General features: G+C 35.4%; 1 protein-coding gene across 4 annotated transcripts in view; it reads left to right on the top strand.

Moving 5' to 3' along the window:
* SEC63 (SEC63 homolog, protein translocation regulator) overlaps positions 1-26,674 on the top strand; it is a 69,642-nt gene that overhangs the window by 17,097 nt on the left and 25,871 nt on the right. For all 4 annotated transcript variants that reach the window (XM_060167641.1, XM_060167640.1, XM_060167639.1 and 1 more), the window contains exons 2-14: positions 4,016-4,115; positions 10,301-10,415; positions 11,972-12,084; positions 15,922-15,983; positions 16,574-16,632; positions 18,108-18,158; positions 19,188-19,296; positions 20,923-21,017; positions 21,117-21,249; positions 22,603-22,695; positions 23,363-23,517; positions 24,843-24,990; positions 26,326-26,408. In XM_060167641.1, the coding sequence (XP_060023624.1) occupies positions 4,016-4,115; positions 10,301-10,415; positions 11,972-12,084; positions 15,922-15,983; positions 16,574-16,632; positions 18,108-18,158; positions 19,188-19,296; positions 20,923-21,017; positions 21,117-21,249; positions 22,603-22,695; positions 23,363-23,517; positions 24,843-24,990; positions 26,326-26,408 (1,316 nt within the window). The remainder of the gene's footprint in view (positions 1-4,015; positions 4,116-10,300; positions 10,416-11,971; positions 12,085-15,921; positions 15,984-16,573; positions 16,633-18,107; positions 18,159-19,187; positions 19,297-20,922; positions 21,018-21,116; positions 21,250-22,602; positions 22,696-23,362; positions 23,518-24,842; positions 24,991-26,325; positions 26,409-26,674) is intronic.

Here is a 26,674-nt window from a genome sequence, read left to right on the forward strand (position 1 = left end):
AGGCGGACTCTCAACCACTGCGCCACCAGGGAAGCCCGAGGGTACATGATTTTTAAAAAATTCTTTTGTAGTAAGCAGGCACACAGGTTTGAAGACCGGATCTGGCTAACATTCTTTCAGCTCTTTAGGTTCTAGGAATATGGTGCTAAGGGGGGTTCACTCAGTTATATTACAGACTGACAGATCATTCTGCATGACAGGTGGATATGACTGTTTTAGCAAAGGCACTGTATAGCTTGTGAAGCACAACCATAATAACCTGCCCCCAAGCCTGGACTACTCCCATGGACATACAGACTTCATGATTGCTGAGAGCAATCATCATATGTTGTTATTTTTTTTAAATCACAGAATTGTTTTATGACCTTGTAATTTCCCTTTTCTATAAATGTGAATAATTTCTTTAAAAACTATATTATAAGTTAATGACATTACTTAGGTAATTTTTGCTGGCCATGAAACTAGTAATTCTATAAACTAGAAGTTGATAAATGAATTTCTTTTTATTCTAAGTGCCTTTAAAAAACTCTCAAAGTACTTTACTTTTTTTTTCTTTTCCATTATGGTTTATTACAGGATATTAAATATAGTGCCCTGTGCTACACAATAGGACCTTGTTGTTTATTCTATATATAATAGTTTGTATCTGCTGTTCCCAAAGTCCCAATCCATCCCTCCTTGTGGAGGGACTTTACTTTTTTTTTTTTGTGGTACACGGGCCTCTCACTGTTGTGGCCTCTCCCGTTGCGGAGTACAGGCTCCAGAAGTGCAGGCTCAGCGGCCATGACTCACGGGCCCAGCCATTCCGCGGCATGTGGGATCTTCCCGGACTGGGGCACGAACTCATGTCCCCTGCATCGGCAGGCGGACTCTCAACCACTGCGCCACCAGGGAAGCCCAAAGGACTTTACTTTTGATAGTTACTTTGACTTGAGGTCATTAGTATAGAATTTTGGAATGTGTACTATGAATATTGAGTGGTGCTGGATATTACTGTGTTACTGTGTAAACTATACCCCATAGTACTTACTGATTATTTAAATATTCTGCTAAAAGGTTAAGATATAAATTTTGGATTGGAAGAGTGAGGCATACAAGGTGCGTGTATACGTCGTGCAAGACTTTGGGGGCTGAAAACCATGTGTACTTTCTCTTGGACAGAAACGTTGGGAGAATATTATTCCTTTGAATAGATCAAGCCATGTGGTTAATAGAGACTTTAGCATGTTCTTATAACATGTTTCCTTGGTTTCATACTTAAAATGGGAGACTTAATTTAATGAAATCCAGATTAAAAAATCACCCGTGGTGTTTTCAAAAGTATCCATAATTTAACTGTGAAAATCAGAAAATTTACATTACTACCATTTAATTTTCAGACCTATTCAAGTTTTGTCACTTGTCTCAATGATGTCCTTTATGGCATATGATCCATTTCAGAATCACACATCATCACATTTAGTTGACATGTTTCTTTAGTCTCCTTCAGTCTGGAACAGTTCTTTAGTTTTTCCTTGACTTTAAAGATCATAGGCCAATTATTTTGTAGAATGGACCTGAATTTTGGTTTTCTGGTATTTTCTCATTATTAGATTCAGGTTATGTATCTTAGAGAAGAATTTCACAAAACTGATTCTGTGTTCTTCTCGTTGCATTCTGTTAGATGGTATATGATTGCATTTTGTCTCATTGCTGGTAATGTTCACCGATCACCTGAAGATGTTGTCCACCAGATTTTTTGTATTAGTTTCCTATCATTGCTGTAACAAACCACAACCTTAGTGGCTTAATATTACACAAATTTATAGTTTTGGAGGCCAGACTTCCAAGGGTGGTTTTACTGGGCTAGTGATTGTGTTGGCAGGGCAGGTTCTTTCTGCAGGGTTTAGAATAGAATCCTTGCCTTTTCCAGCTTCTGGAGACAGCCTGTATTCTTTGGTTTGTGACCTCTCCTTCCATCTTCAAAGAACGTCACTCCAACCTCTGCTTGCATTGTTACATCGTCTTCTCTTTGACCCTCCTGCTTCCTTATAAGGACCCCTGTGATTATATTGGGACCACCCAGATAATATAGGATAATCTTCCCACCTCAAATCTTTAATTTAGTCACATCTGTGAAGTCCCTTTTGCCATGTAAGATAATATATTCATTCACTGGTTCTGGGTTTTAGGATGTGGTGGACATCTTGACAGGGGGCAATTATTCAGCCTATCACACTTCCCCACTGTAAAATCATTCTTTCCCTTTTGTAATATTTTGTGGGAAGATACTTGGATCTCTGGTTCCCATTAGCAGAGAATGCTATTTAGAAATCAAGATCTGGGTGCTAGGTGTGCTCACTGCTATTGAGATGTCATTGTTCCTAGGCTCACTTAATAGAGTTAGAGAATGTGTATGTATGTGTATAGATCTACATCTATATTTCTATATTAAAAGATATTAACTAGTTCTTACTCATATCTTCAGTTCCACTCTAATACCACAGAGTTACTTCATGTTTTCTAATTTTTCACATATGTAACTCCCTTCTCTGACAGTGAAAAACTGACTGCAGTTATCCTTAATATATTAACTTACTTGATAATTCTCCCTGCATATTACCAGTCTCCTTTTCTGCCACCACCCCTCCCCCTACATGGATCCTTCTTCACCACACCTGTTTCTGATACCTCCTGCCACATAGCTCTCTCATGTGGATTCTTTCCTGGAAGCATGGTGATAACAGGGTTGGTGGGCTTCTTATATGGCAGCTTTGGAACATTCTGTTATATGCAAAGTTCTTTTACTTACCTGAGATCTCATTTAAGGACTTTGGTTTTGTAGTTTTTTAATATTGTGAAAAAATTTTTATTTAGTATTAAGCAGCTGGACTCAGTTGAGATGATCTCAGTTTTGTTGGCAACATCCAAAGCATCATAGTCAGTAGCCAGTCGAACATACCTTCTTCTCTCCATCAGCCCTGATCAGGGTGTTGACCTTGGCCATGTCAATGTTGTAGAGCTTCTTCATAGACAGTTTGATCTGGTGCTTGTTGGCTTTGACATTCATAATGAACCCAGGTGTATTGCTGTCTTCTGTCTTCTTCATGACCAACTCCCTGCTCAAGGGGAACTTAATGATGACATAGTGGTTAAGCTTGTCGCTCTTCCAAGGATAAACGGGCTGCCTTCGGGGTGTCTTGAGCCACCCAGAAAGTGGGTAACATGCAATCTTCTTTTTGTGTGTGTGTGGATATGGATGCTTTTTAGCACTGCCTTCTTGGCCTTACAAGCTTTTGTTTTTGTCTTTGGCTTTGGAGTGGCATGGGCTTCTTTCTTTGCTTTCTATATGCCATCTTCATGAAAAGGTAGATTTTTATTTTAAAACTTACCTAATTTTTTTTTTTAAACTTGGGAGAGTTATTCAAACCAAGTGATTGTAGTGAGCTTAGTAAAACAGTATATGATATGTTGGCTTTGGTTTAATTCCTTTTTAATTGAATTGCAGACTTTTCCCTGGGGACTAAAATAATACCTTTTGTTATAACTCTTATATAAACCTATTTTAACTTCTTAAGGGTTTGGGTGACTTTTCTCATTTAACATAATTATTTTCATATTTGAAGACTATCATTTCTGCTTGGCTTCCTTAATAAAGTGCACGTTCCAACTATTTTGCACTTTTTGTTACTTTTATAGCAGAAGGGAAAGGAGGAGAGAAATTCTCAGAAATTACTGATTATATAACTAAATATTTCGGGTTCAAGTCAGTTTTTAATTTTTTCAGTTAGAAGTTAAGTCTCACATGAAAAATGATTGCCTGGTAGTTGAATAAAATTTTCCAGATAGATAATTTGTTCTAAGTGGTAGAAAATTTAGCCTATCTTGTGAATTTTTCTTAAAAGTTTAAGTAGAGAGTACTTTGTTCCAATATAATATTAGCATGATAATAAAGGTTAGTATGGTTTTAACTCTGGTTTTGCCTTCACTGTGGAAATCGTTGAACTTATCACCTTATTTTTCTTTCTTTTGACAGAGCAAAATCGATTAAAGAATATCAGAAAAGTATATGGAAGATGTATGTGGTATCGTTTACGGTTATTAAAACCTCAGCCAAATATTATTCCTACAGTAAAGTAAGTAATTGATTTCAGTAAAAAACATACTTAGTGCTTACTCTTTGCTAGGTATCATATAAAATAGGGGTATAATGATGAATAAAAACATGTGTTTGTAAAGAAATTGTAACCTTAGTAGGGGTACGATGTGATTAGTAAATTTGAGAACAGTCTGAACAGAGAATGGTTTAGAAGTTCAAAAGAGAGAGAGTGTACTTCTGACTTGGGGGAGGAGGGGAGAAAGAGAAGTCAAATCTTGAAGGAAGATCTTGTATATCTTGTGTCAGGATTTGAATTTTGTCTTAAAGACTATGGAGGAATCTTTAAAAGGTTATCGAAAGCATGGAGGTGACAGGGTCAAGTTTGCATTTCATGGTGATTGAAGTTTTTGAGCACATACTGTGTGCCAGGGGCTGTGCTAGGATTTTATATTTTATCTCATTAGTTTTATGTTAACTTTAAGGTAGATATTTTTGCTTTTTCTCAGATGAGGAAACTGAGACTAAGAAGATGAGGTAACTTGACCAAGTTCCTGCAGCAAGAGGTGGTGGAGTAGGAACCTAGTTACCCTTTATTTTTGCAGGGCCATCTGCTTAAACAGGCCATTAGCATGTTTGAGTAGGTGTCTTTGATTTTTTGAGGCTGTCGGGTATGCTGGTTAGCCTGGGCTTTGGACCTTCACCCTAAGTCATCAATTTACAGGTAACAGATGAAACTGAGAGGAAGTGAAAGAGCTGCCATTATTGGAGGACTATATCCTGTGAATTACCTACATATATCTATCCAGTAGATAGGAGGGCAAGACCTAGCAGAGGATATTAGTAAAAGTGGATCCAGTTATTTTTAAAAATTGGTTTAGGGCTTCCTTGGTGGCGCAGTGGTTGAGAGTCCGCCTGCCAATGCAGGGGACACGGGTTCGTGCCCCGGTCCGGGAAGATCCCACATACTGTGGAGTGGCTGGGCCCGTGAGCCATGGCCGCTGAGCCTGCGCGTCTGGAGCCTGTGCTCCGCAACGGGAAGAGGCCACAACAGTGAGAGGCCCGCGTACCGCAAAAAAAAGAAAAATTGGTTTAAATGATAATGATAGTTTTCAACATATGTGCCTGGATTAGTTCTTTTGTAGAGGGAGGGAAATCTTAGCTTTGGTGTTAAGAGTTCTTCAATGGTGTGAAACTAAAAGGCAAAATTAGTGTTTACAAGAGTAGTTTCATGTTCACTATGTATTCCTTGCTATTCTCATTTTTTGTTTTTTTAATTTATTTATTTTGGCTGCATTAGGTCATCATTGCTCACGCGGGCTTTTCTCTAGTTGCGGCAAGCAGGGGCTACTTGTCGTTGTGGTGTGTGGGCTACTTGTCGTTGCGGTGCGTGGGCTTCTCATTCAGTGGCTTCTCTTGTTGCGGAGCATGGGCTCTAGGCACGCGGGCTTTAGTAGTTGTGGCCCGTGGGCACAGTAGTTGTGGGTCGCGGGCTCTAGAGCACAGGCTCAGTGGTTGTGGCGCATGGGCTTAGTTGCTCTGTGGCATGTGGATCTTCCCGGACCAGGGCTCGAACCCATGTGCTGTGCATTGGCAGGTGGATTCTTAACCACTGCGCCACCAGGGAAGTCCTTGCTTCTCATTTTAAATTAAACTTTTATGAGGCAGCAGGCAGATATTTTTGGCTTTCCAGTCTCTTCTGTTTTGGGCCTTGGTCAACACATTGTGGGTATCTGAACCTCAGTTTTCAAGAAAAAAACCCAACTTTGTGATGTTCTCTTTAATAATTAGTAAAGAGATTTACTTAAATAGAAGTACAGATTAATGCATGTTTAAATAAGGAAGAATTAAATAATACTGGTAAAATTTTAGATAAGGTCAGGAACCATCAAAACCTTTTTGCTACTTAACCTTGAAGCATTCTTTCAAAATTAAGTAGTCATTGTGTAATACTCTAATTTCTGGAAGTTGCTTAAAAGAAAAAACACAAGACCTCAACTTAATTACTGAAGCCGTATGTAGGGAAAATGTTTGTCTTTTAAGAGAAACCAAACATGTTTTTAAAAAATTGGGCACAGAGTATGATGTAATCTGTTATGTTTCTACCTTTGGTATGGCTCTCAGGAAATTAGAGCGTGGTTTTATTGGTTGTGGTAGTTTTCATCAGCCTGGGAATTCTGTCATTAACCTCTTCTCTCTTCCCTTTATTCTTTGGCTCAGAGAGCTAGATGCTACATGAAGAGCATCTAACACAGGGTGTAGTGTGTTTTAGGTGTTTTGTTCCCTTTCTCTTCTACCCTTGTTTGCTTTAAAATTTTACTTTAGTGGTTTTCAATTTTACTTTTATCATTGTTTTTTGAGCTTTGTAGCCTTTTGGGGAAGTTCACAAAACAAAATGTGGAGTTACCAAGTTTGTGTGGAAATAAAATATATTTTCAAGTGTTCTTTAGCATATTGAGGGTATTAGCAAACTTTGGGTTTGAGTCAAAAGTTACTGTTTTAAATTATTTTCATTATTCATAAAATAAGTAGTTATTGTGTGCTATGTATGTGTCAGGTATTATACTAGGCGCTGATATACCTGAGTAACAAATACTAACAAGTAAACAAGTGATGATAATAGAGTTTAATAAGGGTTGTAAGGGGCGGGGAGGGTGTGCCATGAAAGAACAGAGGGAGGGCTCTTAACTGGCATGAGATAGAGAAGATTTCCTTGTAAGTGAGGTCCTAGTTGAAAGCTGAGACTTGGGTTAGAGTTACTAATAACAGCAAATAGCTACCATGAATTGGTTGTTTACTATCTGTGAGGCACCTTTTAGGGGCTTTAATCTTATTTAATTCTCAGACCCACCGTAAAAGTTGGAAGTTGAATTGTAAAAGGCTAAGCAGCTTGCCAAGATCTCTAAGTTAATAAGTGGTAAAGTTGGGATTTGACTTCAGGTAGTTTTTGCTCCAGAGCCTATGTTCTTAACTACCTCTCCCTAGATAGCCAGGTAAAAGTGGGAGTATTCCAGGTAGGCCTCCCTCTTCGTCTTTGGGCATACAGATAGTATGGAAAGCAGCTTGTAGTATTATGCCCTTAATAAGGTTTAGAGCATTAATTTGGTCAGATAGAAAGAAATTTGCATCTGAGTGCCATCTCTGTTTGTTACTCTGAGGTTAGTCAGAACTGAATAGGATCCTGTCCACGTGCTCAAGGAGTTTGCAGCGAGCCAGAGGAGGAAGGTCATGGTTTGTGCTTCTTTGTGACTGTACCCATGATCTCCCCATTGATCATCTTAACAAGGGTTAAGGATTGCTTCTTGGAGGATACATAATTTGAGTTGAGTCTTGAAGGATGAATATAGTTTGGATACGCAGCAATGGGGAATGGGAATTCTAGGTTGAAAGACCCAAGAGAGCAAAAGCATAATGGTGGGAAAAGCTTAGGGGACTGTGGGATATGGGGATTTATTTTGTTTGAAATACTAGGGTGATAAAAGTAAGAAGGTAGGTTGGAAATGGATCCTGGAAACTCCAAATAAACACATTTAAGCTAGGTTCCTATCAAGAGAGCTTAAACACACGGAATGTTTTCTTTCTGTATTTGAAAATAGGTCACTTCAGTTTTGTTTGATTAGGTCTCCTATGATTCATTTATGTCTTTGTTTAACAGTTCCTACCTAATGTAACAAATTGTGATGCAAAAGGTATAAAAAAATTATTCAATCTCATCATTAAAGGTAACCACCATTAAGATGATTTACCTTATTCGATAACTCCCTAACACCATACACAAAAATAAGCTCAAAATGGATTGAAGACCTAAATGTAAGGCCAGAAACTATCAAACTGTTAGAGGAAAACATAGACAGAACACTCTATGACATAAATCACAGCAAGATCCTTTTTGACCCACCTCCTAGAGAAATGGAAATAAAAACAAAAATAAACAAATGGGACCTAATGAAACTGCAAAGCTTTTGCACAGCAAAGGAAACCATAAACAAGACCAAAAGACAACCCTAAGAATGGGAGAAAATATTTGCAAATGAAGCAACTGACAAAGGATTAATCTCCAAAATTTATAAGCAGCTCATGCAGCTCAATAACAAAAAAACAACCCAATCCAAAAATGGGCAGAAGACCTAAATAGACATTTCTCCAAAGAAGATATACAGACTGCCAACAAACACATGTAAGAATGCTCAACATCATTAATCATTAGAGAAATGCAAATCAAAACTACAACAAGATATCATCTCACACCAGTCAGAATGGCCATCATCAAAAAATCTAGAAACAAATGCTGGAGAGGGTGTGGAGAAAAGGGAACACTCTTGCACTGCTGGTGGCAATGTGAATTGGTGCAGCCACTATGGAGAACAGTATGGAGGTTCCTTAAAAAACTACAAATAGAACTACCATATGACCCAGCAATCCCACTACTGGGCATACACCCTGAGAAAACCATAATTCAAAAAGAGTCATGTACCAAAATGTTCATTGCAGCTCTATTTACAATAGCCAGGAGATGGAAACAACCTAAGTGTCCATCATGGGATGAATGGATAAAGAAGATGTGGCACATATATACAATGGAATATTACTCAGCCATAAAAAGAAACGAAATTGAGCTATTTGTAATGAGGTGGATGTGGATGGACCTAGAGTCTGTCATACAGAGTGAAGTAAGTCAGAAAGAGAAAGACAAATACCGTATGCTGACACATATATATGGAATTTAAGAAAAAAAAATGTCACGAAGAACCTAGGGGTAAGACAGGAATAAAGACACAGACCTACTAGAGAATGGACTTGAGGATATGGGGGAGGGGGAAGGGTAAGCTGTGACAAAGCGAGAGAGTGGCATGGACATATATACACTACCAAATGTAAAATAGATAGCTAGTGGGAAGCAGCCACCTAGCACAGGGAGATCAGCTCCAGCTCGGTGCTTTGTGACCACCTAGAGGGGTGGGATAGGGAGGGTGGGAGGGAGGGAGACGCAAGAGGGAAGAGATATGGGAACATATGTATATGTATAACTGATTCACTTTGTTATAAAGCAGAAACTAACACACCATTGTAAAGCAATTATACTCCAATAAAGATGTTAAAAAAAAAGATGATTTACCTTCTATATTTTTACTTATAATAAACTTTTATTTACAAAGAATAGGATTATATTATACATAGAGCTTTGAAAGCTGTTTTTCTAATTTAACAGTACAAGGTAGATAATCTTCCACAGCAAATATTTTTAGTGTCTAGATAGTATCTCTCTATGGATGTACTGTTATTTATCTTTTCAGTACTCTATTGATGGACATTTATGTGTGTATGTTTTCAGCTATGAATTATACCTGTAACCACCCTTTTATACTTTATAAACTTAATTTTAGTTTATTTCCTTCTAAATTTCTTGAAGTGGAATAGATGATAGTTAAAAAGGTATATACTTCTTTAGGGCTTTTGATAACCTTATTGCCAGATATTCCTTTAGAGTGTAGAATGTATGAGAGTTCCTTTTTACCTTAGCCTCTCCAACACTGATAATATCAATCTTTTAAATATTTTTACTAAATAGAACATATTGAGGAGAAAAGAAATTAGTTTTTTTTCAAACTATATGTTCTTTTATATCTTTTTTTAACCTGTTATGCACGTCTTTCTATATCTGTTAGCTAAAAATGTTCTATTGTGTGGCTATATCTTGGTTTATTTAATTAGTCTCCTATAAATGGTTTATTTAATTAGTTCCTTATAAATGGACATTTAAGGTTGTTTCCAAATTTTTACTGTTATAAACAAGGCTACTTATTCATCTTTGCACAATTGACCCATTATTTTTCATAGTTTATCTTACTAAAAGTGTAATTACAAGGTCAAGAGCAATTCTTTTTTACATTAAATGGTTAACTGAATACTAAGTATTAATATATTTTGATCTAATGGAATGGGTCCAATAAGTTAATGAGTACATTAACTTCTTAAAATTCTGCAAATAGTAACTGAGAGAATATTATATGCCAGGCACTGCTAGGTTCTAGAGAATTCAAAGGTGAAAAAAGATGCAGTCCTTATTGTGTCTTACAATCCAGTGGTTATAGAATTTGAGTCAATAGCACAGTGACATGAGACTACTTAAGATCGTTTTATGCCTTGCCATAGTGTCTTTAGAATCTTAAAGGAAAACCATATAGTTGTATTTATTTATACTTCACTTATCTTTTTTCTAAACAGGAAAATAGTTCTGCTTGCAGGATGGGCATTGTTATTATTCCTTACATACAAAGTTTCCAAAACAGACCGAGAATATCAAGAATACAATCCTTATGAAGTATTAAATTTGGATCCCGTAAGTAGTATTTTATATAGTCCCTTGAAAATACTCTGGGCCCACAGCCTAAAAGAAATTGAGCTGTGCCTAAAGAAATCAGACTCTGGTCAGTTAAAAAAGATACCTAATCCATTATTATTCTAATGCATATATGTTTTTTTGGTTGTTTTTTCTTTGTGGTACGCGGGCCTCTCATTGTTGTGGCCTCTCCCGTTGCGGAGCACAGGCTCCGGACGCGCAGGCTCAGTGGCCGTGGCTCACGGGCCCAGCCGCTCTGCGGCATGTGGGATCTTCCCGGACCGGGGCACGAACCCGTGTTCCCTGCATCGGCAGGCGGACTCTCAACCACTGCGCCACCAGGGAAGCCCCAGCATATATTTTTTAAGCCACAGATGTTGATTGCCATCCTATTAAGAGTTGGTTTGTAATTGCTAAAATGTAAAAATATCTGAAGATGAGATGAGAAGTTAGTATATTTTTAAAAGACATTTCTAAGGTTGGTTTAATGCAAAGTTAGAAGCAGGAGGTTTATTTATGTTAGTTGGATGGGACCCTGTGTTAGTTGACACTAAGGCAGTGTGTTGGTGTCTTTGTCATAGAAATTCAGGTTAATCTTGAGTGTACCTGTTAGCTGACTTTCTTGATTGAACTTGAGTGATGGGTCGCAGTAGAAAATTGGTCTTTTAAGTTAATCAGTGGAAAGTTAGAACTGAAATGAATGCTAGCGATCATCTACCCTTTTTTTCTCATGGAGAAAATGAGGCCTGGAAAATTTGTGTTTTGTCTGGGGTCCCATAACTTCTTAGTAACAAAGGTGAATCTAGTGCCCTTTCCATTTTTTCTGCCATACTACTTTTTTTTTTACTTCTAGTCTCTCCTCAGTAGATGGCTTGATCCAGAGACTCATATGATACACAGTAAAGAGTGTGTTAATCTTGTAGTTTTCTGCTTTGTAGAAGAAAAGTTTGCATATCATCTGAGTTTTCTTATTGTGATGATCATGGTTATCAAGAGAGATTTTTTAAGATTAAAAGGTTTGGGGGCAATTTAATGCCATAAAAAATCAATGTGAAAAATTTATTCATAGAAATTGAATCTAATTAGGAAACAACTAAGGTAAACTTATTAAGTATTTACTTAACATTAAAATATTGACAAGCAGGTGAAACCAGAAATTCTTCAGATTTTTTTCTTAGAAAGGAAGTTAACCTTTGATTTGAGTTTTTTTTCAGCCAGACTTAATTTACTGTGATCATTCTTTGGTATTTAAATGTCACTATCATTTTATTTTATTTAAATAGCATTATATAGTATCAGTCTAAAATTGTCGGTGCCTAGGGTACTGCGTGGCACATACTAGGTGCTCAATAAAATAAAATATCTTGGACAAAATGAATATTTTTATTTTAAAAATATGTGGGTGAAATTTATAGGACAAGGTATATATAGGATGAAAACTTCATTTTCTGTTTCTGAAAATATTGAGTAGTTCAATATTTTAAGTTCAAAGTGGGATGGATTATGTTTTTACAGCATTGTGCTTATTTTTACTAAAACAAAGCCTTTTCTTTTAGGGGGCGACAGTAGCAGAAATTAAGAAACAGTATCGTTTGCTGTCACTTAAGTATCATCCAGATAAAGGAGGTGATGAAGTTATGTTCATGAGGATAGCAAAAGCTTATGCAGCGTAAGTATTATAGGACCCGTTACACATTTTTAAGAGTGGTAAAGATAGTTTTCTATTTGAATAAAGTAGTAATAAAATAGTTGTCATACACTTTTATTAAGCGCCTCATATGTTGAGTCTATCATTTATGGAACTACCTGGCAACCCTGAAGTGTTAATTTAGCCAAACCTTAATTTTAAATAACTTACAGTAGTGCTTTTGCCATGTAAGTTGGTTAAATTAAGTAATAAGTGATGTGTTAATTGAGCTATTTTCAAAGCATCCTGATTAGAAGAGATATACTTGCACCTTGTTTTCATTTCTAGGCTTTTTGTTAGGCTAGATCTATTTCTTTTATTTTGGCTTATAGCTTGTCTCATTTAAACTATAAACTAAAGATGAGTTTAATTTTGGGGAAACAGGATAGGGTATATAAAATTTGAAGTAATTCCTTGAGTATTAATATTACAAGAGTTAAAAAGTTAGCTGGACTCTTCAGGAATCATAGATATATCCCACACAGCTCTTATGTTGAATTAAAGAGTAAAATACAGACAAGATGTTATCTGTTTTTTGAGGACTCGGTGATGTATATAATTTTGTAAGCTAACTTAAAAAATATAAGTAAATAATAGGATATGCAGATATAATAGCAGGCTGTGAAAGTGGAATGTGAATGACAAAAGTTTGGGAAATATCATCTTATGCATTTTTGTGCGTAATAAAAGTATATTGACCGTGTCTCCTCTCTGCCTAGCCTGCCCCCCCTTTGTGGATTGCTTGTTATCTATGTGAATATGATTCTGTAATAAAGCAATACTTTCAGGAGCTTCTGAAGTGTATACTACATTTTCTTTTCTACGCAGCAGATGTCCTCCAGTTGGTGTCTCCTTTTCCCCTTTTTTCAGTGTCTCCTTTAAGCATTTACCCTTGTTGCATAAGTATTGCAGTGCCTTAGTTGCTGTCTTCAGGTAATTTAAGAAGAACTGAAGATTTCCAGAGGAAGTCAGATAGCCTTGGTTTCCCTGTACAATTGTCCACCCGACCCAGAGCTTTAGCTATTGTTTCTTTCAACTTTCTGTCTCCTAATCAGATTCTTTTCCCCAAAATAATTAGTAGTTTTAATTTTAGTGCTTTTGGTACAGTTATTTTTTTTCCCCCCTGAGTTTTCAGGTATTGTAACACTTTCAAGTTCATGATTTTGTTCTCAGGTTACTGGAAATCTGACTCTATGATGTATGGTCACTATTCTAAGAAGTACAGAAGAATAATATATGGCCTTTGGTTTTAACTCAGTTACATGTTCAAGATGTAGAATGTTTTGTATGTAAAATGTCTTAAATAGTTGATGGTCTATCAGACAAGTGAAGAAGTAAAATGATTATGGGACCCAGAACTTTGAGTTATTGTAACTTGTACAGGTATAATTAGATTAGTTAAAAGGGTGCATTTTACTGAATATAGGTTCTGAGTGATTGAAGCTGCTATCTTATGTATGTATAACTCTACCAGCCTAAGTTATGTAATTCAAGCAACGTGTAGAATGCAGTTATAAAAAACTGCATGATCTACAGAGTTTTTCAGAATTTGCCTTGGTTATTCAGGCTGGTTTCTCTTCCCTTATTCACTCATTATAATAAACAAGCTGGGTCATTCCTATTTCTTCAGACCAGATTGTAACTTAAAGGAAAGGAGGTATGGCTATTTTTGAGGAGTTAGACCAACTATTGATATCTGATTCATTCTTCTGGATATAGTTGGGATTTTGCTTTTGGGTGTAAAATCTATGTTTAAACTACTTTGTAACAAGTGGGCAGCATGATTTACATCCTTAAAGATATTTTGATTTTTAAAAAGTATGTTTTCATGTGTTCTTACATATGAATATGTAACTTAGCTCTACATAGCCAACTCAGGCCCTTCGCATATAATTTAGTGAAAACATTCTCTGGGTTAGGATTTATAAACTGAGGTCCCTGAAACTGTATACAGAATTTATGTGTGTTTGTAAATGTGCGTTTTTTTCCAGGGCAGGAGGGGCATAGGTTTCATTAGATTCCTAATAGGATCTATGATATAACCTCCCACCCCCAAAGTCAAGGGGTATAATCATGTTTAGGAAGCTTTATACTCATTGAATTAAAAAAAATTATGTTAGCACCTTGGTGTTGTTTAAGCTTGTTATATATAAATTATACTGAAATCACATAGCTTTTAAGTACCTTAAGTCTTAGGAATGGATACTGAAGCACTAATAAGTAGCCCAAAATCAGTTGCTTTCTTACACTGACTTTTTAAAAAATGGATAATTCCTTTGAGTATACAGGATGGTTACACAACAGTTGTACAGATGGTTTAATGAATGAGTTAATGGAATTTTAATCAGGTGTGTATGCAGGTTGAAAAATCAAGTGCTTCTCTGATGAGAGCTGTGCTTTATTTTGCAAAACGTAAGGGCATTGTATAGAGAACAGAACAGTTTATGGTGCTGCCATCGTTAGAAAGTCAGGAGGGGACAGAGATAATTATTTTGGGGAAAAGACACTGATTAGGAGACAGAAAATTGAAAGAAACAATAGCTAAAGCTCTGGGTGGGGTGGACAATTGTACAGGGAAACAAAGGCAAAAGTTTTTGAAAAACATCCCTCCCTTAGCAGAAAGGAATCTTAGCACCACTCCTTATTAACTTGCAGTCTCTCTAATAATGCCTTTCATTGGCTCCTGTATTTTACTGCGGCCTTAGGTCAAACAGTGTAAGTGGAGTTATAGTTGAATAAGGACTAAAGACATCAAGGCTCTTGTTTTCATAAATGACCAAATTGGTAAGTTTAAAAATATTTTCAAATCATTGAAAAATTTTGCAATTTTATGAAGGTTCTTCTGCATTCGCTCTCTCAATTGGAGCTTTGTTGAATAGAAAATTCATTGTATCTTAATGCATATGTTCTGGGAAATAGAAATATGGCTAAAATTAGATTTGGACATAAACATAATCTTTTGCCAATTGGTCTGCAAGAATGCCTTCCTTATTATGTTATTGGTCATTTTGTGTGTATGTGTCTGCCTTGTCTCCTTAACAGCATTGTAAAGTTTTTGAAGGAATTGAAAATTTCTTTTAATGTTTTTTTTTTTTTTTAACATCTATACTGGGACCTGGAATAAAACTACTCTCACCCTGTGCCTTGAGCCATTGCCCAGGTCAGGGGTTATATTCATGTTAGGTGTTTAAAAAATCACTGTCACTTTCATATTGCTTGGGTTAAGAAGCTGTTGCTTTAGCAGGTATTTTCTTAGTCTTGCTGGAAGTTGGCTTAGGAGAAAATTGTGATTTTAGCACAATGCAAAATGACCTTTTCCAAAGCAGTGGAATTTTATAGGTGTTATTATTTTTTTCTTTGAGAATGTGGTGCCAGTTTTGGAGGGATTATTATTAATCATGTATTGTTTATATTTAAAAAATAGATATATATCATTATTAAAGTAAAAACATGAACATTGAAGAAATTTTGGGAAATATCTGAGTGTATAAGATTTTTAAAAGTAACGTATAATCCTCCCTGCCTCCTTAGAAAATGTAGTAGCCTTTAAAGTTGCATCTTCTGGCTTGAACTGGCTAAACCTGAGAACCCATGGCCAACTAGGAATTTGTATCTGGGCTCAATAGTTAGCATTTTCTGTTAATGCTGAATTTCTTATTTTCCTCTCCCCCTTTTTTTCTGATTTCAGAGAGTTCTTTTCTTGATTCTCTGAAATTATCTTTAGGAAGTGAGTTGGTTAGTTAATGGAGTTTGTGTATATGAGTACTTATTTTTCAGATGTGGCTTTCTAATTTTGCACCTTTGTTCCTTTTATGCTAGTTTAACTGATGAAGAGTCCCGGAAAAATTGGGAAGAGTTTGGAAATCCAGATGGGCCTCAAGGTGTGGTAAATGATGATTAAAAAATACTGGGGTTATGATATGTGTATATTATAAAAATGTTAAACTAGATTGAAAAGAATGTTTTGATTTTCTTAGTTTGTGAATAGGAAAATTACAACCACAAGGAGTTAAACAAATATGTAAATTGAGTTCCCTTTAATTTTTACTTTATTCTTCTTTCTAGAGATTGGTTTGAAAGATAGAACTTTGATTGATTTGATGAGGAAAGTAGTCACTGTCATTATTCTTCATTTCCAGTTAGTAGTTGATAAAAATTGGATGAATAAAATCTGTTTTTCTTTACTGACTAAACATTTTCTCATATATTCATAGTGTTTACATAAACTCAGGACATATAAAATAATTTAAGTGTTCTGGGAAGAAGGAATTCACATACTTAGAATTTTTTTTTCTTCTGGAAAAATTTAAAGTTTCAAATATAAACCATGTCCATCAACTTTTGTGTAATGGAAACACATAATAAGATAATCTTAAAGCTTTTTTGGAGGGGCTGGGGGAGACAGAATTTGGGGATATAAAGAAATAAAACTGGAAGTGGAGACTCTTCAAAAATATTCTTCCTATTTTAGCCACAAGCTTTGGAATTGCCCTGCCAGCTTGGATAGTTGACCAGAAAAATTCAATTTTGGTGAGTACATTTAAATAAGACACTATAATGTGTTCGATATATCTTGGTAATATATAGAGAGCTTTACAAAGAAAATACTGGTGTGCTGTTTTCAATTTAACTGTGTATTGTGAAAACTGTTTTTGCATAATGGAGAAAAGAATCGGTTCCTATTATTAGGTTGTTGGTTTGGGGCAGTGTGTTCTAGTATAGGGTCCGTCCCCCCCCCCCCCCCTACACTGTTTAAGGAATTCCTTACAGTTGTGGCGATTTCTTGTGGAGGTGGTTTCAGATTGGGTCCTACTCTTGGTTTAGGGAACCACTGTTTTTTTATGGTATCTACATTTATCTTACGTAGCGCTCAAAATTTAAGTTATCTTTTATTCCACATTTACCCAGGCTAAATTAATTTTAATGTGTGCTAACATAATGATATATATTGTATGTGGCACTTCAGGAGACAGTAGGATATCAGACTTAAGTCTGTAATATAGAGGCTGCAACTCCTAAAACATCAGGAATTATCCTAACCTATTGTTCAGGAATTCCCTACTTCTCCTTTCTTGAAAATACTTATCTAGGAGCTATCTTTGAAGCAATAAAAAAATCCATGTTTTGTTTTGAAAATGGCTATTTAGTGTTATTTTATGGCTGTTTATTTACATGTTATTTTCCAGGGTATATAGTTGCTGTATATAAGCATGTTTATTATGCTTGGGGTTATTCAGGGTATACTAGAGAAGAGAAAAGATAGCTACCAGATTTGGGATCAAGCAGTAGGACAGAAATCTAAGACCAATAGATAGAAATTACTTGCAAACAGAACATTATGTGTTCTGTTTGATATTTAGGCAAAGAAACCAGCTTCTACCATTTATTTGGAAGGCACTAACTACTTGCCAAGGTGTGGATATATAATACAGTTGACCCTTGGACAACCGGGGCTTGAACTGTGTGGGTCCACTTAATACGTGGATTTTTTTGATAAATACGGACTACAGTACTGCACAATCCATGGTTGGTTGAATCTGCGGATGCAGAGCCACAGGTAATGGGGGGCCAACTCTGAAGTTAGAGTTGGATTTTCCACTGCAAGGAGGTCGGGGAGCCAAGCCCCACATTGTTCAAGGGTCAGCTGAAGTTGGCCCTCCCTTTCGGCATGTTTTGCATCCGTGGGTAAAGAGGCCCTACTCTTTTATCACCATTTTATATAAAGGACTTGAGCATCCCTGAATTTTGGTATCCTTGGGGCCTTAAAACCAGTTCCCCATGGATACCAAGGGATGACTATATATGCTGAAGGTTCCCTATCTGCAAAAGGAAAATAATAATGGTACCTTCCTCTTAGAGTTTAAAAATAAGGATTAAATGAAGTACTGCATGAGGAGTGCTTTTAATAGTGCCTCCCCCATGTAAGCCTCAAAATAATTGTTCATGGATGTTGTCATAATTTACCTGGTGAAGGCCATAATTTTTTCTTTCCTTTTCAATTCAAGGTTTTACTTGTATATGGATTGGCATTCATGGTTATCCTTCCAGTTGTTGTGGTAAGTTCCAGCTCTTTTTATTAACATTTTTTAGGGAAGGGAATCGGTGCATGCTTTGGAGTCTCCTTATAAGATTGTAATTTGTATTAGAATATAATCCATTAATCCTTGAATTTTAAGAATCTTATATTCAGTTATACTTTAAAGGTCTTCTAAAGGTGACATCTCTTTAGTATGTTAAAGTGAATCTCCTCCTGATGCAAAAATTACACACAGATGAGATAGTACAGATGTATTTAGAATTTAAAATGAAAATCTTCCGTTACCACCTCCCCCAACTCCATTTCTCTGTCAGAGATAATCACTGCTAAGTTTGCTTCCTTTTCAGATATTTTTCTATGCATTATGTATATATACATGTGCACATTTTTTTTTAAATGTGATCTTACTATATGTATTGTTCTGTGACTTTTTTTGCTTCATATAGGGGTACAACATGTAGAACAACCTCATTTTTAAAAACAGTTGCATAGTACCTCAGTATCGAGGTACCATAAAGTTTATGATTTTATTGTTTATTACTCTTATGACTGGTGGTATTCTTACTGATCTTACAGTTCCTCTGGGTCCCATAGTGAGGCTAACAATTAACCTGTCTTGCCTTCTTCATAGGATTGTTGTGTGAGAGTCCACTTGTGTGGAATAATGTGAATGAAAGTAGTATATCAACTATAAAATTGCCTCTTCGCTTATTTGTCAAATATTTATTGAAGACATGCTATGTGTGAGGAACCAGCTTGTTGCTTATAGCAGTGGGTTGTTTCATTCCTATTTTGTCTTTAAACAATTTCTAGCTGAAACTTAAATGTTTTAATCATATGTATGTAATGAGGTAGGTTGGTGTTTAGGCCTCAGGCAGCATAAATGTTTACCAAATAAATCAATTGAAATATGTAACAAAGGCATTTGTTCTAAAGAGCAGGTCTTTTTATTGGTTTATGAACATTTAGAAAATTTGACCATTCTGCATCAAAATTAACATTTATCATGGTTTTTATGCTTTATTTCTGGTTTAATTTTGTGTTTTAGGGCTCTTGGTGGTATCGCTCAATACGCTATAGTGGAGACCAGATTCTAATACGCACAACACAGATTTATACATACTTTGTTTATAAAACCCGAAATATGGATATGAAACGTAAGTAAATTTAAGTAACTGTGATATTAGATTATTTTCTGAGTCGTTTATGTAGAGTTGATATATATTCAACTGGAGAAATTCCATTTAATAGTTTTAGGGATATTCAGTTCATTATAGCTAAAGCTGGAGGAAAATGCTAACACCCTTTATCATATGTCTTAATCTGTAGTTCTGTTATTCCCATTTTACTCAGCTATATGTATATATCAATACATATTTTTTTCCCTCCAGAAATTTTATGGTAAAACTTCTTGTGGGCTAATTTTGTAATAATACCAGCTAGGATTTCTTGAGTATTTGTCATTGCCAGGCATTGCTAGCCACTATGCATGTATTAACTCATTTAATCTTTGTATGCCCCCATAAATAAGTGCTGTTTTTAAGCACATTTTATAGATGAAGAAACTGAGCCCAAGGATACACAGTAAGTGACAGAGCTAGGATGGAACTCAGGTAATGTGGTTCCCAAGCCCTAAACCAGTACATACATAAAGCTTTGTTTAGCTGGTGGGTTTGCTTATATATCCTTGGTTTTAGCATTGGCACCATTTATATAGCTGTTGTTTTCCTTCAAACATTTGAGGGTAGTAATAGTACTAGCTCACACACATTACTATGCTGACTGTGTGTCAGGCACATATGAAGAAACCAAGGCCCACAGAGAGGTGAAGAATATTGTTCTAGGTCATTCAGCTACGCACTTAACCTCTTTACCGTCCTGCTTTTTGTGAGGATGTTGCATGTATTTTCTGCTGTAAGGTAAGATTGATGACTATAGTGCCAGTCATTAAAGAACTTGTATAGGCCAACGAGGGTAACGCTAATATATGTGACCTCACATCATGTGTATTTCAAGGAACACTATTCCTACAAAACCCTCCAGAGTTCCATAATAAAAATTTCTGCAAATTACAACATATTGTAGTTTACTCAAGGCTCTGAGGAGTCATGAAGTGAAGAAACCTGAAACTCTTTTTTTTTTTTTTTTTTTTTTTTTGCGGTACGTGGGCCTCTCACTGTTGTGGCCTCTCCCGTTGTGGAGCACAGGCTCCGGATGCGCAGGCTCAGCGGCCATGGCTTGCGGGCCCAGCCGCTCCGCGGCATGTGGGATCTTCCTGGACCGGGGCACGAACCCATGTCCCCTGCATCAGCAGGCGGACTCTCAACCACTGCGCCACCAGGGAAGCCCCTGAAACTCTTTTTAACTCTTATTTCTCAGCTTTATTTAGCCATGGAGTCCCCGCCCCCCCCTTTTTTTTTTTTTACAAAGCAGTTAGTAACATCACATAGAATACTTCCTACTATAAATTTCTGTGGAACACATGCTTAGGTCTAGAAACAGATGCTATTTGTAGTGATTTTAATGCACCTAGTTGCTTCTGGGCCCTTAATTTGATGTGTATTTCTATTTACTTGTGATAGGTAATATTGCACACATTTTAAAAAGTGAGATGTTGCTTTTGTTATGAGAGAGATTAATGCTTATTGATAGTGGAGTTCAGATGATTTTAGCATTGTGTGTGATTGGAAAACTGCCTCACTCTAGGATTAATCAAGTATCATGGGAGGTGGATTAATGGGTGAGCAAATTTATTTTTCTTCATATTTCTTTTGTTTTCTTAGGTCTTATCATGGTCTTGGCTGGAGCCTCTGAATTTGATCCTCAGTATAACAAGGATGCCACAAGCAGACCAACAGATAATATTCTAATACCTCAGGTTAGGCCTGTCTCTCAAATTCCTTGATAAACATTTAAGTATATAAGGTTAATGCTTTTTTAAGTATACATTTTTAAATAATTATTTTATTTACTCTAGCTAATCAGAGAAATTGGCAGCATTAATTTAAAGAAGAATGAGCCGCCACTTACCTGCCCATATAGCCTGAAGGCCAGAGTTCTTTTACTGTCTCATCTTGCTAGAATGAAAATTCCTGAGACCCTTGAAGAAGGTATTTGTGATTCTAATATCTGTAGGGTTTTAGTGGTACAGAAGAGGTGGATTTAATTAGACCTCGTGGTGCAGTGTTTTTTTGTCACTGTTCTTTTTTGCTCAATCAGATAATTACTCAAGGACCTTTTAAAAACAAATCTATATGCTACGTACATAATTCACAAATTCTTTGAAGGTATTAGATGTTTTGGCAAATGTTAAAATGTTGTATTTCAAGGTGAGAGAATACTCTCTATGAAAAATGTTAAGTCAGTTGCAGATTATACAATAATTCCTGATGGCTTTTAAAAAAGGATTTTGTAAGCCTTTTGGGGCAAGGAAAAAATGGATTTTCACAACAGATGTCTCAGTCACTGCCACCAGTACCACCATCATACTCCAGCAGTAGTTACCAATGAAGTGTCTGTTTAATCTTTATTTAAAGCTTCAGAAGTACTTGAAGCCATCTATTCTACTTAAAAGAAAAGCAGTGGATTGGGACAGTGGTGTTTCCAGGGATGTCATGAATTTGAGTGTCATCTCTTTTCACTTGCATTATTTCAATTGGAAGTTCTAAAAGAAAGTTATTATCCTTAGGGAATTTTCTTTCTGAATGAACCAACCCTCCCCCCACCACTTTAAGCCAATAATGCAATCAAATGCCTTTGAAAACAAGGTCAGTTGATGCTCAGTGATTAATGATAGGATAGGCTGCTTATGATGGAATCAAGGAGCGCTATTTAGGCATTGTTTATTGAAGTTGCAAGTTAACTAGTAATTCTGTTCATAATGTTCTGTACAGATATGAAACCATCTCCATTTTTACCAATTATCTTAGAATCAGGGAACAGATTTTTTTTTAGGTTGAGTACCAACCCCAATGGATGATCTTAATGGTTAACTGTTATATGCAGTATAAATGTAAGTGTCTGTCTCCCTCCTCCTCCTCCTATCCTCCTCTCTCCATTTGGTTGACATTTATTCTCAGTCTTAGTCTTTGGACTTATCCATAATTATAGGAATTTAGGTACACAGGAAGAAGAATTTTGAAGTTCTTAAATTAGTAAGATTATGATTAAATTTAAGATTAAGGCTATTTCCAAAAAAAAAGGTTGGGAGTAATTTATAAAGCCCAAGACCATAATATTAAAAGTTTACCTTTGAAACATCTAATTTGTGGTAGGGTTTTCTGATTGATTTTTGACATAGTGCTGCCGAGGAGAAACTATTGTAATATTCTGTAATATTCTGAGGTCATGTGAAAAATGTGTGTGACAGCTTAAATTTAGCATTCGTCTTGGACTACAGGTGATAAAGGTGTTTTAATCATAAAAGAAGAATGATTTGTTTCAGGTGTTTTATTGTTTTGCAGATCAGCAATTTATGCTGAAAAAATGCCCTGCCCTACTTCAAGAAATGGTTAATGTAATCTGCCAACTAATAATAATGGCCCGGAGCCGTGAAGGTGAGGAGGAAGCATAATTATGTTGTACTTTTTCTTGCAAGCACATACAGATTACACTTCATAGTTTTAAGATTTTTGGGTGCTTAGTATAATTCTGTCTGTAAGGTGAATCAGTTTTCCCAGTTTTGTTCATGGTTTTTCTTATTTCTTTCCTGTATTTTTTATTATGTAAAGTATGGTGACTTATGTTCTTTGAATTTAATTTTTCATTGTTTTATTGTTATTTATTGTTTGCAGAGATTTAAAATACCCTTTTCCTTCCTCTGAGTAGTTTTAGAATTAGGTTAACAATGAGTTTGAAGTAATTCTTTAAGTGATGTGATGATGATTCATCTGACATGTAGTGTTTTTTACATAATGGAAAAAAGAACGAGGGAGTTTATTTATGGTCAGTAATGGAAAGAGAGACCCTTAAAAAAGAGATACTGGTTGTGTTTTGTTGTTATGGATGATGTCAGTTTTTGGCATGACATCAGTATGTGCATTTGACCAAGTTTGTGTATTTTCTGTGTCTTACCCAGTAACTTTTAAAGGAAATTCAACACTGTGATCGTAAAATTTGAGGTGTTAAGGATGTTCACATGAATTTGTTTTTGTGATGAATTGTGTACTCCTGAACATATAAAAAGTCCAGACCTGTTTTTGCTTTTCTTCTATTCTTTCTAAGAAAGGGAGTTTCGTGCTCCAACTTTGGCATCCCTGGAAAACTGCATGAAGCTTTCCCAGATGGCTGTGCAAGGCCTTCAGCAGTTTAAGTCTCCCCTTCTGCAGCTCCCTCACATTGAAGAAGACAATCTTAGAAGGGTTTCTAATCATAAAAAGGTAATTTGCTACTTTAAAATTAGTTTTAAGCAGTTTGTCCTGTCACTTAAAGGTAACATGAATGAAAATTTTTCTAGAAATGGTTACTGTGAACTTCTTAGATTTATAATGTTTTAAACATTCTAAAACTATCCCTCAAGTGATTCTGTTAATATTTTCTTGATTAGGTAGCTGTTTTATAATATTTTACTACTGTAGTGGTTTACTTTGGGGGTCAGTGCATTTTAGCACTCAACACTTTCTTTTTTCTTTATGTTGCCAAAAATAAGCGTACTAAGTAAAAATGCACTGTATACTTTCCATTTATTTCATTCGTGGCTTAAAGGTTGGGCAATAGTTTATTGGTTGAGTCTGAACAAAAAAAATCAAGCATTCAAAAAATAAGTAGATCAAATACAGATAATTCTTATTTAGAAAATACAATCTGTATATAGATTATGATAATGAATCTTAAGATATTTCAGAAATGTAATATAAATGAAAACTTGAGGAAATACAAGAAAAAGTGGAATGAAATTGTAAGTTTGGTAGATTTTATACATTACTTTGTATGTATTGATATTAGACAAAGTAGGCAGAAGATAGACATTGGATTTGATAGTGTTAAGGCAGAACTAATAAATACATATTAGAAATTTGCATCAGAGTTCTCTCCTTTCGAGGAAGTGTGTTACTCTTACAAATTTGATCACATTTTAAGTCATAATTGTAAACTTCAGAATTCAAAAGCAGGTATTTCACATGCCTCATGAGCTAATCCCTATTGGTGAAAGTAAAAATTAATAACTGGCACCAAATACTCAGAAATTAAAAAACCCTCTCCTGAGTATCCACTTAGCCAGGCTGGGTTTTGCTGCAATAACAGATAGCTGTATTTAGAAAATAACAAAAATGAGAGTATTGCATAGTAAAACTTAAGGGTGCATGCAGCCATTACTTGGACATAAATTCATACTCTTAAAGGTTTTTATCATTAAAGTTAAAAATAAAGGTCTGCAAACTGAACAAATCAAATGACAGTCATTCTTGCTTGGGTCAAGAGTTTATATGAATGTTATTATTTTTTTCCTCTAACTTTATTTTTTTCTAATTAAAAAAAAGTAGCTGTGTATTAACTTTGTAATAAAAAAAATTCTTAAATTTCCTTGGAGAAAAAGGCCATGAAATACAGTGAAGTTGTATTTTCTGCTTTGAAATGTATATAATCTTAACGTTTTTCTAAAAGTTTTTGGATTTTGTTTTGGTAAACATGCTAATAATTTTCCTTTTATGTAAAGTTATATGACTTCGAGATTTATTTTCTTTCTCTCTCTTTTTAAATTTAGTACAAAATTAAGACTATCCAGGATTTGGTGAGTTTAAAAGAATCAGATCGTCACAATCTATTGCACTTCCTTGAAGATGAAAAGTATGAAGAGGTTATGGCTGTCCTTGGGAGTTTCCCATATGTGACCATGGACATAAAATCACAGGGTAAGTGGGAGGTTTCCCATTGCTTCCCTTTTGATAGATTGGCTTTTGTTTATTTGGCTCAAGGCCCTCAAAACACTTCATTTAATAACTTTTAATTAGACTTTGCAGAACTGTAGTTTACCTGTCAGAATTGCTGTGATGGAAGATGTTGTATACTTATTAGTTTTGAGAACCCTACTTTTATTATCCTCCTAATGGGCTTAGGTTTGAGGATGCTTCTGTTCTGTAGTTCAGCTTTCAAGAAGATCTTAACTTTTCAAAGAATGAAAGAGATTTCTAGATGTAATGAAGGATATTTGAAATATATCTATTGTTAGTATAAGATACCTGCTTAGTTCTAAAATTAATTTTTAAAAAACCTAATTTGTTTATATTAATTAAATCTTGAAAATCACCATGCTCTGTGCCACATTTCGTGTGTTTTTCTTGACTTACTTCTGTCTTTGTCTGCTTGGAGTGAAAAAAAATAGAGATTATTTTTCTACCTACATAATTGTCCTGTGAGTTCCCATTTTAGAGCCGAATATAGTATCTTAGTATGGTGACAGAATTAGAGATTATTCTGCTCCATTCCTTCATTGTGACATTGTTCTGAGCTTTGACATTTGCTAAGTTGCCATTGTGAAAACATTCTTGTGGGACCAAGAATACAAGGATGTGTTAGGAATGGTTTCTGTTTTTAAAGGGCTTGTAGTTAAGTTTATTTTATTGTTAGACTTTTGGGGTTGTGTGTGGCAAATGTGGTTTTAAAAAATTAAACAATTGCAAAAAATGTTTTTAAAGTGTTTTTTAATATAAACAATATTTTCAAGTTCTTGCCTTAAAATATCTTTGCTGTTGCTCAGAATACTAGTTTTAATTATTTTATTCTTACAGGCACGCATTTGTTCATATAGGTAAGATCTTGTGAGTATAAAGTTTGCACAATTTAATAGAGTGACAGAATCCTATTTTTATATCACTGTGAGAGAAAGCTGTTGTAGTCCTAACATACTCTGTTTTAAAAGGCTTGGGTTTGAAACTTGGCAGTGTCGATATAGCCATTTTGTGATCTTGGGCATTTTACTTTATTTCTGAACCTCAGTATCTTCTTTAAAGAAATAATAATAATGCTTCATAGAGCTGATTTAAGGATTAAATGGGTACATTGTTGAAGGCATCTACTAGAGAGCTTTTTACAGAGTACATAGTCAATAAATTATTTTTTATTTAGTAGGTTTAAAACTCTGTATGTTTGAAATACTGAAATACCAGATTGATTTGAATAAGTTGTTTTGCTGTTTGCCTTGACATAGAGCTTGATTTTTATTTATTTGTTTTTCTTTTATCTTATAGTATTGGATGATGAAGATAGCAACAACATCACAGTAGGATCCTTAGTTACAGTGTTGGTTAAATTGACAAGGCAAACAATGGCAGTAAGTAGTCTGTAGTTTTATGCTTTAAGAGTTATGTGTTAAGTCTTTTATATTCTCTCACTCTAAGTTATACATTCTCAAAGTCAAAACTGTTGTAGATTTGCAAATGTAATTTTGCAGGTTCTGTTAGCTGTTTTGAAATTTTAAATTAATTTTTATAGTTTTCACATTAGTTTTTCACACACACACAGTTGAAAAATACATTAATTCTTCCTCTGATGATTTGTTAATTCCCTATAAAATATTATAATTACAAGGTCGTGTGT

Source organism: Lagenorhynchus albirostris, chromosome 12 (genome assembly GCF_949774975.1).
Source record: "Lagenorhynchus albirostris chromosome 12, mLagAlb1.1, whole genome shotgun sequence".
NCBI lineage: Eukaryota > Metazoa > Chordata > Mammalia > Artiodactyla > Delphinidae > Lagenorhynchus > Lagenorhynchus albirostris.